Source organism: Aptenodytes forsteri, unplaced genomic scaffold, assembly GCF_000699145.1.
Source record: "Aptenodytes forsteri isolate BGI_AS27 unplaced genomic scaffold, ASM69914v1 Scaffold112, whole genome shotgun sequence".
In the NCBI taxonomy this organism is placed as follows: Eukaryota; Metazoa; Chordata; class Aves; order Sphenisciformes; family Spheniscidae; genus Aptenodytes; species Aptenodytes forsteri.
In genome coordinates, this window is record NW_008794883.1 from 3,111,144 (window position 1) to 3,125,866 (window position 14,723).

A 14,723-nucleotide genomic window follows, 5' to 3' on the forward strand; every position below is an offset into this window, starting at 1 on the left:
ACAATTCCCTGACTGATTCACTACCTAAAATGAGGAGGGTGTCCTTCTCGAAGCAAACAGGTCACTCTCAGCAGTGTTGCAGGAATGGCTTGAAAACATTGGCAGAGGAAATTGCCTTTTGCTCTTTTCTAATGTACAGGAGAGTTTGTCGACTTTCAGCTCCTTTTCTTTAGCGTGATCTAGTAGACAACAAAGTTTCAAGAGGATCTGCCCTAACTCTCTGATAATAAGCATTTCCTTGCCTCTGCTTCCACTTACAGATTCTTGCTTGAGGCATCCGGTGCTCCAAGGCAAGCTTTGATAAAAGAGCCTTGCTGTCTGCAGTGCCCCTAATTACAGCGGTTCCGTTTTCTCGTTTGCCCGTGCTCTGTGCTCTAGGTAAATGCCACAAAGGTCACTTTGTTAATTCAATACCAAGCCCACATTAGAAATCATCTACACAAGGCTGAAAAAGTCAGTGTGTTTTTGAATACTGATGTTAAGGTTTTCTTAATACTATACAGTCATAGATACGAATTTCAATTACGGAGGAATAAAGTAGGTACCTTGTGCAGGTTACTGTTCTCCCGAGATAGACATCAAGGCAGGTCAGACGATCCACCACCTGCAGGTGACTATTTTTCTCCACAGATTAACATACGTTACTATGCCTCAAACAACAAGCTTCCAGGAATGTGAAGTTAAAAGAGATTATTTCCCACCGGGTATCACTCACAGCAGGGAGGTCCCAGCAGGCAGGGCTCCAATTTGACCCAACATGTAGAAGGAATGATCCCGCATGGGGCTTTGGATGGGATGGGACAACCACGGTCATCATGCCTACTTCACAGAAGAGCTACCGAATGGACACCTACAGCAGAAAGGTCCACAGAGCTTCACCGCAAGCCATGAACCCCCAGAATACTTGAAGGCACCCTTCTTAAGATCTCGTAAAGACCAGAAACTATAACTACCAGAGGAGATGTGGGAATACTGATGTCCCTGAATATCGCACAAGATGCTAGGAAGCCCAGGAGACCCCACTCTACAGGAAAGGGGGGAAAAAGAGTCCCTGGCAATCTGACCATTAGGGGAAAATTCCTTTCTGATCCCAAATCTGGCAGCTGTTTATAACTGTGGGTGTACAAGCAGAAGATGGCAGCTAGGCATCTGCAAGGGCTGATGCTAACAGGACTGCAACGGCCCTTTCCTCCACTCTTCCTCCAACCTGCCTCTTTTGTGATCATTTAAGAAGTTTTCTCCCCTAGACATCACATGCGGATTTGTTATGTATTTAAGGACATGCACCAAACTAAAGCCCAAAGCTACAAGACACAAAAAAGACGTTGTAGCATTTAGAGCTGCTGGGCTAGATCCAGAGTCCAGCCTTCACCGGGCTTTACAGCACACGTTGAGCACAGCGCTGCCATGTGCTGTACTGTCCTACTCTCTTCTCCTCTGCTTCAATCAACTTTCTGTCACGATGAACAAAACTACCACAGGACAAAAAAAAAAGTACAAAGCAGGATTTACAAGAGGGTAGAAGCAGAGGACGGGATGTTTTCATTAGCGGTAGCCCTTCTAGTCCCGACAGTTGACAATTAAGTCCTGGGCTGGAAATATCGTGGTTATTCCTGAAGTACAAACCGTGAAGCAATAGTTGATACTTACCCTCAGTTTTGTTATTCGCCTGTTGGCTTGCCATTTTTATTTCATGCGAGATTACTGTGCATCTGCTCAGGAAGGCCATTAACGAGCAGAAAAATGACACTACGAGCAATGCTGAGAAGTCACCTGTTGCTGCTCAAAGGAACACAGAGGGGTATTTTTCATCCCCTCTTCAGCTTATTAGGGCTGTCAATGCCAGGAACGTATTTCATGTAGTAACAGAGGGGTGAGGGAAGGCCTTCAGCACTTACCAGCACTTACCATTTTAAGCCTAATGACCACAAAGAAGGAACATGGGGTTTTCAGTCATAGTTTTGGGAGGCATCTGCCAAAGATTTTTGGGAAAACGTTTACCGATTATAATTTTAAAAGACCGACTTCCTCCCAGGAGCCAAATAAGCTATTCCTAGGGATGGATTTTGGAAACCGTTAGCTGCTCACTTTTTTTATATTACAGAGTAACGTATACGCCATCAAGAAATGTTCTACAAAAAAATGAGAAACAAATTCAGATAAGTTGCTGACAGATCGTGTACTAAGAGGCCAAATTTTCGTCATACATTCACGCAATTACCTTTTCAAATCTAATTTATTGTCAGGCTAACTCTAGTCTCATTCGGAGCTTACTAGCGTTAGGATGATCAGCATTTTATGACAGCCATACATTACAGTTGCATCGTACCCTTTTACTACGGGAATCTCAAAGCATTTTACCATCCTTCATAGGTCTTCGCAGTTGTTTAGCCTTAACTGTCATAAGCACCTCCCCATCCTCATTTAACTTCGTGGAAAAGCGGCAATGGAACACTTACAAGGCTGTGGCAGCATCACAGAGCAGTTTGGGAAAATGAGATTTTAGAACTGGTATGATTAAAAACCTAATAGAAAATTAGAGAAAAAACTATACCTCAAAGGGGACTGGTCTCAGCATCAGGTTTACTCATGGGAAGGACCGCAGGACCTTTAGCTCTACAGCTCAGCCAAGGAGAAGCACTTGGGATGGAAACCTCTGCATCAGCATTCATGTAGCTGACCGAGAAAACAGGGAAAGTTAACCCCAGCTCCAGGAGTGTCTGGCTGCATTTTTTGATGTTTTTTAGTCATGCAATGACCCAGACTGACCTTGTATAAAGGTTTACTTATTTCTGACACAACCCATTTACCTACCATATGGGAACAGAGCATTTAGTGGCAAAGCCTGGAGCCCAGCAAAGGGTGATGCAGGGAAACTTCTGGCGATGTAGGAGATGTCAGGAACAATCAGAACTAATGAAATAGTTATTGCTATCAGGTATTTGGCATATTAATGCAAAGAGACAGATCTCATTTACTGAGACAGAGTCTGGCAATGTAAATTATTGGACACTCAAATACTGTCATGCTCCACATTTAAGGGCCATTTGAATTGTACTCAGGTAGTTTCACTCATCTGCAATCTGAGGAATGTGTTAATAAATACAGGACTGAATCACACCATTGATTTGTAAGTGGAATTTCCCATTAAAACCTGTCAAGGGTATTACTTTAAAAAAAATTAATGGTATAATATAGCCCAGGGTTCTGCTATAACATACTCCTGGCGGTATAGCTCTCTGAGTCTCATGGGTGATGGATAATCTTGTTTGTTCTGTATTGTCACTGTAGTATCTTTCTTTTGCACTTCTGCTGCAGCCAGAAGTCTCGCTGCCACCAGTAGTAGTCGGTGTCCGTCTCTGGTGGGCAGCAAATTAAACAACCAAGCGAGAGTCTACACCTTTCTTTCCGCTTCCCTGAGAAGCAATGTTTCGTTTGTATGAAATGTATCTCCAACTCAGCAAAAAAATGGAAATCCACCACTCTGATACTGCCACTTTGGACTCTGCTCCGGTTTCTCTCTGTTTGGATTTGAGCTTGTTCTCCCAAGTCTCATGGGTTTGGTGTCTTTTGGAAAGCTAGCTAGTTTTGTCGTTATTGACAGATGCGCTTGTCATTCCTGGGCTGTTCTGTGAGCTCTGATATAAAAAGGAGGAGCAATGTGAGTAACAACACACCACCAACAGCCCGGACTTGGCACACCCAGGGATGCCCCCTGTGATTCCTCGTCGATGGCCTCACTCCACAGTACTTCAAGAATTTGTGATAAAGACAGATTAAGCTTACTTAAGGAGCACCAGAAAAAAAAAAGAAAAATAAAAGCCAGAGTATTATTTTGTTGCATGTTTGAGATCAAAACTATTTCATACTTGAGTCACAAAAAACAATTTGCCATGAAGCGACCGTGCCAAGGGATTTGGGTGGCTCCAAGCCAGCGTGCCCATTTAAGACGGAAACCTCCCCTCGGTCAGGATCAGAAAATTTGCTCATTAAGAGAGTCATGGTGCTGCCCCATTTGTGACTGGTTGGTTGAGCACAAAGCATTACTCTCAACCTCGAGTGGCCACTGTCCTTGCAGTGATATCATTTTCCATTGATTGTAATTGAGTTCTATTAATGATGTAATTCAATTAGACACAAATCAAGAGATAACTAATACTTTTAATAACATAACACCAGCTTCTGACAAATTCCCTACACAGATGGAAAAGCTTGATAGAGTTACTGGTAACAGAATATCCCCCTCTGGAGAGATGTTAACAACCCTTTTAATATCAATACACCTGCTATAGCAAAGCTATTTGGTTGCAGAGAATCCATGTCTATGGGAGCGTATAAGGAATGCAAATGATCAACAGCAAATTGTGTTAGGAGGATTTTGTTGATGTGAAGGTCTCTCCGCGGAAGTCAGTGAAGATTTATTCAGGTTGAGAATCTGGCCTAACCTATTGAAACAACCGTTCTCTCTCTTTTTATAATTGTTTAAATCATTAAAATTTGATGGATTAAAAAAAATCTGATTTATTCTCCATTACTGTGGGCTTAGAGAATTGTGTGGGCAGTATGGAAATACAGCTGTTTACCCAGTTTTCTCCTGAATCTTTCATCCAGATGACCTTTATTTCAGATTAATGAAAACAAAGAATGAATAACGTTTGCGTGAGGGGGAGATCACAGCAAACTGCCGTGTGTAACAGTCTCCGCCAGAACTGAATATATTTCTTATAACACACACCTGCTATTTATTCCAAAGTGCAGAGTTGTTTTAATTTCCACAAACTGAGTATCCCCTTACTTTTAATGTCAAAAACAACCAGCATCAGAAATCTAAAAACATAAAACCGTATGATTTTTGCAAAAAGCACTGCATGTACAACACCCTCAGTCCTACAGCACTTTAAAATCCTGTGCATGAATACCTTTTTCTAAGCATCCCTATACTGCTGGTTTGCTAAATGTCCTATCAACGCTTGGATCATGGGAAATATCAATCAGCCCCTCTTGGCGTCTCCGTCACAGGCACAGAAAATTTCTGTGTTTATAAATCTCTGTGGACACTGAAAAAAGCCATTCTGACACTCTCCAGCGGTATGAAACCGTCTCCGTTTTGCATCCTCCTAATCACGAACGGTAAAACAAGAGCTGTCAGATTCAGTTAATTTTTTAACTTACTTCACACTGTTTCTCACACAGGAGGACGCAGTATTCACTGTGTCCAGGGAAAATAAAAAGGTCTGGAGCCCCCATAAATAAATATATAAAAATCTCAATGTCCTTTTCAACAGCAAAGTCTAACTCTAAGACCGTTAGCTACTTTCATATGTACAACAGACTCCTCTTCAATAATTCATCTAAACTTTTTCAATCTTCTGAGCAGAAAACCACGTAGGAAGCTCCCTTCCAAAGCAGAATGGGGGATCGTGGGCCTTTTTGCCAAATTTATAAACAACACATAGGATATTAGGACAACCAGTCGCGCCAACAGCACGTTCAGCAGCATCTATAATACAATAAAGGAGGGACAAACTAGGGAAAAGGATTTTCAGTTTGGGTAAGAGAAACACAAGCACCATGACATTTGGAAAACGAGTATGAAATTTACAGAATTTGATGAATAGGGGGAAAACCCCACATCACTGCAACCTAAAATATATACATTCCTCCTAAAATATATACATATATACACACCTGAAATGCCACCTACACCCATCTCCCAAAATGCACATCCCCATCTGCTGGACCACCCTCCTCCACAGCCCTCGCGCAGGCCGTTCTGCAGGTGGTTCAGCACAAACCCCAGCCAAAACACTGATTACTAATTACAGTCCTACAGAAAAGTTGCATCGGTCCTTCCCTGGGATCTGACACAAGCGCCTGCCGCCAAGACAACAACAATCAAAACCTCAAGCCAAGCAGGAAAACGCGCTGCTTCTTCAGCAGTCAACAGGTTGGTGCATTTGGGTCTCACCACGACCGCGGTCTGTCGGGTGTCTTCAGCACCAGGGAAGAGCAGAGGGAAAGTTTTAAGGGCTTTTTTCCTCTTCATCTGAGCATCAGAAGGCAGAGAAGAAAAAAACAAAAGGAAGTGAATATGGACGAAGGCCCCTCAGAGCCTTTTTAAATGTCTGTCTTCTTCCCCTGATGCTTCTAAGAGGAAAAAAAGAATTAATATTGTGGATAGAAACTCAAAAGAATGCTTTCAAAATGCTTTTTAGTCTTTGGCTAGTGAGGAGAAGAGTGTCACAGAGAGACTCGGGGGGAAGGAGGTTCATGCATGAACTCTGCACAGAACGAGCCCTTTTGGGTAGCTGTGGGCTAAGGATGAAACACCCAACTCTGCTCGATACCTGTTGCCAGCCCCAAGACAGCCCACTCCTTGCTCATACGTCAACTCCACTCCTAGGGAAGCAATCTTCAGCTTTTAATTACAAGGTTTTGGGACTCCTGCCTCTAGAAAGAAACGCTTTACACAATTGTATCAATTGACCTTGTCCAGAGCTGTCATATTTCATCTAACTACTGCTCTCAGAGCTTCACAGACAGACAGAAATGCCCACCAGTTTAGCTGCAGGTCACACTGTTAACGTAGCCACGAGCCTTCAGACGCTTTTCGAACCGAGATTTCGCCAATTCACTGAACCAGATTTGGTTGCTGGGCACTTCTGTGTTCCTCCTCAAAATACACTCCAAGAAAAAGGGACAAGGAACCTGGACTAAGCCTCTGAAAAAAATATTTATGAGGTCGGTTTTCAGCTATGCAAAGAGCAACCGCCTCTGGCTCACTAGGATTGCTCCTGCCGGCAGCAGAGCTGTCGGCACAGGATGGGCCAGGGACGGGCACAGGCTCCGGCTGCACAGGCAGCAGCACAGGCAGATCAGGCATCTGCATCCGTCCAGGATCAATCTGTTCAGCTTGTCAGAAAGGTTATGAAGGTGTGCCTTCACTGTACTTCACACCTTCTCAGGGAGAGTACACTTAATTTAGCGGGGAAAGGCACAGCAAGAACCAGTGGCAAGAAACTGAAGCCAAGCAAATTCAAATGAGAAACAAAGGAAAAACAAGCAAGCCAAAAGCAACCCAGTGAATGCAATTAGCTATGCCAAGGGAGAATGTTCTCCAGCCCATCGCAGCGCTGCAAGGTGAATAGGTGAAGTTATATGGACTGTCCATACACAGAACAGACTAAATGAGCAAATGATTCCTCTTTTAGTGGAAACATTGTCTGCTCCCATCCTGACCGCGAGACCTCAAGCACATGCACAAGTGTATCACATACAGGACTCAAGAGGGGACTTGACCTTAGTTCCTTTGCCTTGGGACTCACATCTGTGACCAGCCAGGCAGAGGATACAAACTTTGTGCCACTATTTTTTATGACAATCTCTCTCTACTCAGTGTACCCAAGAGCAAGCAGGGAACTGCAAAATAATAGTTAGCTTTAGCCCAATTTATAATGCTATAATCTCTCTCCCTTCTTAATCTTTCATCATAGAAACTACCCATATCCAAGAGTAACCTTGCTGCTACTTCTACCAAAACAGTCTGTACTTGCAGTGCTGCACTGAGATTTCATCAGGCAACTGTGGACATGGCGGAAGGTACGTGGTGGGAGTAAACAAAAACTTGAGAAATAGGAGACAAGAACGGAGCTATGATATCGAGGGGAAAAAAGGAAAGCAATAAGCAAAGGCAACTTGGAAATACCGAAATGTAGCTCCTCACCCATGCAGGACAAACACAGTCCCTGTCAGCACATCATCTGAAGCCCCCATTGCCTGACAGGGTACACAGAACATGGACACCAGGCTGTGAAACTATTATTATATATAAATGACAAAAATATGAACTAGGAGACTGTCATTCATTGCAGAGCTCTTCTGGCAATTGAAGAGCTGACCTTAGCTCAGCTAATCTACAGAGCCTCTCAAAAGAGTCATAACCCTGCAATTTATAAAGCTCTCCACCCACTCCCCAACAAGCAGCCTCACCTCTCACGGTACGTCCTCATCCCATGGTACATCCACGTTGTGCAAGCACCACCTCTGTGATTTGGATAAATTCTGCATTTCGTAACAGTGTCACATTAAGTGTCCAACTACCCTACCCTCTCCAACTGAAACAAATGTTTTCATACACACCTGCATTAGTGGTTGGGGGTTGTTTCACTGACCAGGAAGCTAAGTGCACAGAGCAGGAGTTATTCTGTGTCATTTCCAGTATCTTTATTTTACACTTTACCTATCTGTGTCACCCTTTGTTCTTGCTGTAAGACCCCGGAGGAGAATGACAGCGAGTATCTGTTTCAATGAGTGAAACTTCTTGGCTAGTCATGATGCAGTTTCCCAAGACAGAAATTGATATCAAAGCTTTGTTGGTTGATACCAAAGCAAAGTTGGTTGTTGTTCACCTGATTCCAAGCTGGGAGAGGAGGCACCCTGTGAGCCCTCGAGCCCGGGAAAGTGTGACCATGGGCTGGGTGCACATGATCAAACCAGTGAATCTGATTGTTCATAAAGCACCATAAAAGTAAACAAAATCATCAAAACATCAGTAATCTCCCTGTTTTAAACTACTTTGCAGGGAGAGAAGATACCCAGTTTTCAGCCAGTAATGCGATTCCCAAGAAGATACTATTCCTTCAGCTTCTCTCTTTGACAACCAATATTTTGCTGAAATTTTGGGCAGCAATTTAGAGCAGTTTTCAATGTATTTTGAATACTTCAGAGCATTTATAAAATTACAGCACATATTGGCATTACCATCAACAAATGACTGCCATCAACCGAGACAGAAATTGAGACATTTAACTGTGCGTTTATCGCGCCTCTCCAAGAATTCAGCTTCCTTTACAGTGCAGACATCTCTAAACTCTCGAGCGAGATGTTCTGTCATTAGCCCAATTTAGCTGTAGCCCTTCACATCAAAGCTGAAATTGAGAAACGTTGTCAGAAAGAAACAATTCTGCTAGGTTTACAATTATCTGATGTGTTATCTTTCAGGAATAATATACTCTATTTTACCAGTGAATTTGCTGTCAGAAATCAAGAGATACACTTCACTTTCAGTCACCGCTTTCCATAATTTGTTCGTTTTCCTTACAGGAGGCTGTGCAGAAGACCCAAAGCAGCAAATCTCAAATGCCCGAGCCTCTCCACCCATATTAAAAAAAAGATGCCCAAGCATTGAGCATCCTTTATCTTGCAGAGGAGACCACAGTTGCTTTTCAACAGCAGAAGTGGTAAAAAAGACTGTGAGGTTTATAGAAGGGGATGGGGAGGAGGAGATGGGTAATGGACACATAAAGCAGATTTATTTCCCGAGGACCAGAACCAGTAACAATTTAAGCCATCCCCACAACAAACATTTGAGAAGAAATTCTTTAAAGTGAACATTAGAAACATTCACCAGGGAGCCGGATAGAAAATAGCATAAACACCAGTACTGAAGCCAGTTCCCTGCAAACCACCTGAGCTCACCTCTGCCTGCGGCACAACCTCACAGTTCAGATGAGGAACGTTGTGGCACTTATTTTTTGGCAGATGAATTTTCAGGCCAGCATGGAGAAAGGAATTCCCTTGGGCAAAGTAGAAGTAAGGGTGTTCAGAGGCTCCGGGAACAGCAAACAGCAGCTGGTGGCAGATGCCTTCCAGAGGAGCGGGGATCGCTCTGCACCCTGCAGACTTGGGTGCTGCCTCCCGAGCTGACGCTCTTGCTCCTGGGCAGGAGCACCTCCGTCCAGCCCGGGGCACCATGGCTGCGGGAAGAGGGATGTAAGGGAAACGAGGACAGGGCCAGCGTGTTTACTTTGGATTCCAATGGAAATAAAAAATTTGGGTCAATGTTTCACCCAAGGGATAATTTTAACACAGCAAGTGAATTTTTTTGCTTTTAGTTAATTAATCATGAAAGCCTCAGTGGAATTTGTCAGTATACTTTTTATTCAGGCAAGGCCAACATTTTAAGAAATTTACATCTATTTGTATTACAACAAAGAGACTGGCTGCACTGACTCATGCTGTTACAGATCTGCATTTCAGCAGAAGGGAAAATTAGGCATGTGAAAACGTGGTCCCCTCTTTGAGTGTCAGCTTCCTTCACAACCACTTCGTTCAATACATGAAGTGACTCACTTCTGTAAATCGCATCAATCGAGGGATTTGCAACAGCAAACCTGAGGCAAGAACCTACCTGTTGGCTCATGCGTAGCCTTCGAGTCTGAGTGTCCCTACACCTGCACGGTGGCACAGCTAAGCCTTGTCTTAGGCTAGCATGAAGAGGAACCGGTGAGCTTTAGTCTGGTAAGATGTTAAAATACCAGGAAAGGGCAAACTTCTTTCACAGCTTACTCACATTAGCACATTTGCTAAGTCTCCACAACAACCTCTTCCACCAAGAATGGAGGTGCAAACCCATTGCAGAGTTTTATCCTTGCAGCTGGATATGCCACACAAGCAGGCACATACTAAACACTCAATTTTGAGGCGTTATTTTATCTCATAAAAATTACATTTAAAAAATCAGTACTGGCCCTCTAAAGGACATCTGGTGGAAAATCCATGTGCCGAGCATCTGATGAATGACTCTGAAAGAGTTATTTTAGCTGTCATGTCACTGGATTGACAGCAGTCTCCCGTTAGAAGAGGCCAACCCAGGTGTCGCATGCAACACATGCTTCAGGGACCAAGCTCAGGCAGAACCCAGATTATTGCAGGATGGTGTTAAACAACAGGCTACTGGGAAATACCAGCCCACCTACAGCACCATCTTTTGCCAGTCAAAATATGAGACAGGACGGGGATGTAAAACAAGGCTCTCCGCCTCCTTGGCAGTGGAGTGAAAGCCTGGGTGGGTTGGGAGAAGGCGGCACTTGCTCCTCCATCTCCACCCGGGCCGCTCCAGGGAAATGCAAACAGCAAGGTCAGCGCACGAGCTCTGAACTTAAGCTCGGTCAGATGATGCAAAGAACTCACCTGGATTGCAAGTTGCACCTGGAACGAGCAGTCCCACAGGTTTTCTTCCCTAAGTTTGAGAATTGCAGATGTATTTATTAATCATTTTGATCCTGGAAGCCCTCACTGCAGACCATGATCCTGCTGTGAATCTGCAAAGCAAAGCCCTTACAGTCCTGCTCCAAAGATCTTACTGTCCCAGCGTAAAACAGGCAATCAAAGAAGAGTTCAGACAAACAGAGAAATACAAGGAGAGTATCTTGATGGCACTGCCATGTCTTGGGCCCTGGAATAGACCTTTCACACTAAGTTTTGTGTTAGGAAGGAGAAGGGAGTAGCAGTCAAGGATAAATGAACTAAGTGTGAAATCTGGACATCATTACGCTTGGCATAATCTCACCGAAAACAAACATTCCTGACTGTGTATTTGAAGTCAGTGTTGGTCCTGTTTCTGTGTGGACGTGAAGAAGGAAAGACATTAACCAGGAAGAGCTGTATACAAAAATATTCAAGAAACTATAGAAAGAAGACGACTACTCAAATGTAAATTGCTCGTCCTCAGCTAAGCTTATTTCCATTTTTAAAAATACTCCCGCGAATGCAGAGGTTACCCCACTCCTGCAATACATGTGGTGGCTCACATGCCTCGTAACACAGAGGGCAACTGCAGCGCATGTGAAATGGATGCTGTGACAGGTCACTGGTGATTTATACTGCACCACTCACAGAAGTGATTGCCATAGTACCCAGACATTGCTGGGCTCTGACATGCTGCACTAACACTAGATTTCTCACCAAGATCTAGTGGGAGTCAAAGACACCAAACACAGAAGTCATTCACAAAAAGCCTTTGAGATTGAGTTAAATTCCCACCTACAGACAAAAAAAAGGGGAAGGTATTTTGTGGTTACTTTAATACATTCACAGAATAAACCATAGAGCATGATAATGATCAAACACTACATAATTTACATCTGCCTTTGTCAGGAACACATTTTCCATGGTCTCTTTCCAAGATGGCAAACACTGTCCGTCATCTGTTCTTCTGTGCACATATACATGTTTTTAACCAGGGAAAGTCCAATGTTGTGCTTTACTTTTTGTCTCATCCCCCACAACATTTTGCCCCTCACACACAATGGCAAACGACAGGCGCAGGACTTGACTCCGGCGCAGAAGCAGCGTGTCCCTGCCCGCACATGGATGCGCCACTGCCCTTCGGCACCAAAGTTTTGAACGCACCCCTGCACGCCCACAGCAGCTCCGGGCTTTGGGCAGGGAGCAAGAGAGGAGCCGGCCCCATTGTGCAGCATCTCCGGGAGCCCTTTGTTAGCGGCGCTCACTGCCTGCCCGTGCCCTGCTGCGCAGGGACCGTGCCAGGCACAGCACGCTGCCCGCGCCTCCTGCCCACAGCGCACCAGCTCACGGGTGGAGTGGAAACACCACAGTGAGCAAGCAGAGGCCACAGCCTTGCCCGAGAGGGGCAAGATCTGCTTTATTCGGTTTTGTCGGCTGACTTGGGATGGCGACAGGGAAGCAGAAACTCTTGATGGCCCCCGGGGCTGCGACGCTGGGAAAACTTTGCCCACTTGCAGCTTGTGAAGCACAGTGCAAGGAACTGGGTGCAACGCAAAGATGCCACCTTCAAAAACAGTGCAATAAACACCTGTGTATCGTAGATGGGGTGTGAAACGCACAACCAATATGCGCAGCTGGAAAACAGCCTGTTTCTTCCACATACCACAAAACGATACTGATGCTGTGGGAGCAATGGGTTTGCAGCATGTCTGGCCCCTGACACAGCACACGGCTTCCTTCCCTCCTCAGGCACTCACACACAGAGGCTCTCACTCCATCCCCTCCTTTGGCAGCAAAGGAGCCTGCAAGTCAATCATCTTGCACGAAGGAGGATCACTGCCATGTCTCCCATCTCCCAGCCTTTAAGCTGGAAAGGCAAGAGAGACACTTATTCATTACTGTACTCCCACTGCCCGGGTCCCACCTTCCACGCAAGTAATTGCAGAGGACAACGCTGGCGACACGCATGCACAAGCGCGCACACACGCGCATGCAAAATAAACCTCCTGGTTTGGCAGAGAAGCATCTTCCAGTTTACTTGCTAACTCCCCAAAATCGGGACAACCAAAAGATACACCCATTGGTGTAAAGGAAGCACCACCTCCATGGGCGATTGCCATTTACATACAGCTGATAACCTGAGCTTTGCCAGAAGACACCACGGACCTTTTTGCAAAACGCTTCATATGCAGCACTTTCCTCATCACAAAAACCTGCTTTAGTGCTGGTGTGCATGGTGTGGGGAGTTGGTTCCCATTGTTCCTCCGTCGCTGCTGCGAAAGCAGTGTGCACAGACGTGTGCTCGGATCCTTTTTCGTATTTTCCAGACTCCCCCATCCCCAGGTTTCTCCTACTGAAGTGTTCCTCGTTTTCTTTTGGAGAAAATTAAATAAGCACTAGAGAATAGTATTTCCTTGCACGCATCTCCCTCCACCATGCACTCACACCCCGAGCCTCCTGCAAATCAAAGCTGCACTTTCTTAGTTCCCGGCACTTCTTGGCTCACACTCCCATTTCTCTTTTCTTTCTTTTTGAATAAGAGATCTGTGTACTGCCGAGCCCTTCTCTACCTCCTGCACAGCTAGCCCCAGTGCATCGCTGTGTCAGTTCCCTCCGTTCCTGCCCTACCCCAGTTCCACACGCAACTGGCTTTGCCATTTTTAATTAGAAAATGTGCCTGCCAAGTGTGGCGAGAGCGGTGCAGCCCCAAAGAATCGCAGCCTAATAGAGTTGGCAGATGCTTTGCAGATAACTGCGTTTTCTGCCTTGCTAACTCATCTGCTGCTTTTATTCCTTTACCCAGTAAAGGCAACCCCTTCCCTTGGTTTCAGCACATAGACCCAAAAAGCTACAGGCAAACATAGCCAACCGCAAGCGGGATCAGGTGCAAAAGAGAACGGGAACTAACCCTACCACCGCCACTGCACACACACTTACACACCTATTATGCCCCCTCCTGCCACAGTTCTCCTTTATTTTCCGTGGATTTCCTTCTTTCCAGCGCTGCCCTTTCTCTCCAAGGCTACGCAAGGCGCTCCTAACCCCGGTGCCCCCTTCCCATCTGTGGGAAGTGATGCAAAAGCTCACACTAGCGAGCAACGACAACAACAAAACCCCCCGAAAAACCAAATCACGCTCGCGGAGGGTGAGAAAAGTCCATTAGCACAAGAGAAACGGGCACATTGTTTTGGGATGCGGCGAAAAATCAACCTCGCCCCGGAGCGCAAAGGCAAATAAGGCAGAACTGACTTACCGGAGACTCGAGGATGCAGGCTCGCCAGCGTAAACCCGAAGAGGAGAAAAGCCAGCTTTGGTACCCAAACACATCCAAGACTATTCTCCATATTTCAACACGCACCTACAGATTCGGGTCCTGAGCACCAGCAGCAACCACACATGCACGCACAGCCCCTTCCTCCTCCTCCTCGCCGGGGCTTTTTTTTTTTCGGTCCCTGCTGACAGGGATCAGCAAAGGGGGAAGGGGTGCGGAGGGAGGAAAAAAAGTTGCATTCAGTCCAGGAGGCTCCGAGGCTCCCGAGCGTGCAGGGAACTAACTCAAGGAGACGGGCAAGGATGGGGAAGGGTCCTCCCACCGCTGGAAAACCATACAGAGGAAAATCCTGCCAAAAAAAAGCCGCCCGGCGTGCATCAAAAGAGTCGCGGCGGCTCCATGTCCAACGCCGTGCGAAGTACCA

General features: G+C 45.4%; 1 protein-coding gene across 1 annotated transcript in view; it reads right to left on the reverse strand.

Annotated features, from left to right (window-relative positions):
• DCC (DCC netrin 1 receptor) overlaps nt 1-14,372 on the reverse strand; it is a 590,042-nt gene extending 575,670 nt beyond the window's left edge. The window contains exon 1 of the mRNA XM_009274745.1: nt 14,282-14,372. Within this exon, the coding sequence (XP_009273020.1) occupies nt 14,282-14,372 (91 nt within the window). The remainder of the gene's footprint in view (nt 1-14,281) is intronic.
• Nucleotides 14,373-14,723: the final 351 nt, after the last annotated feature.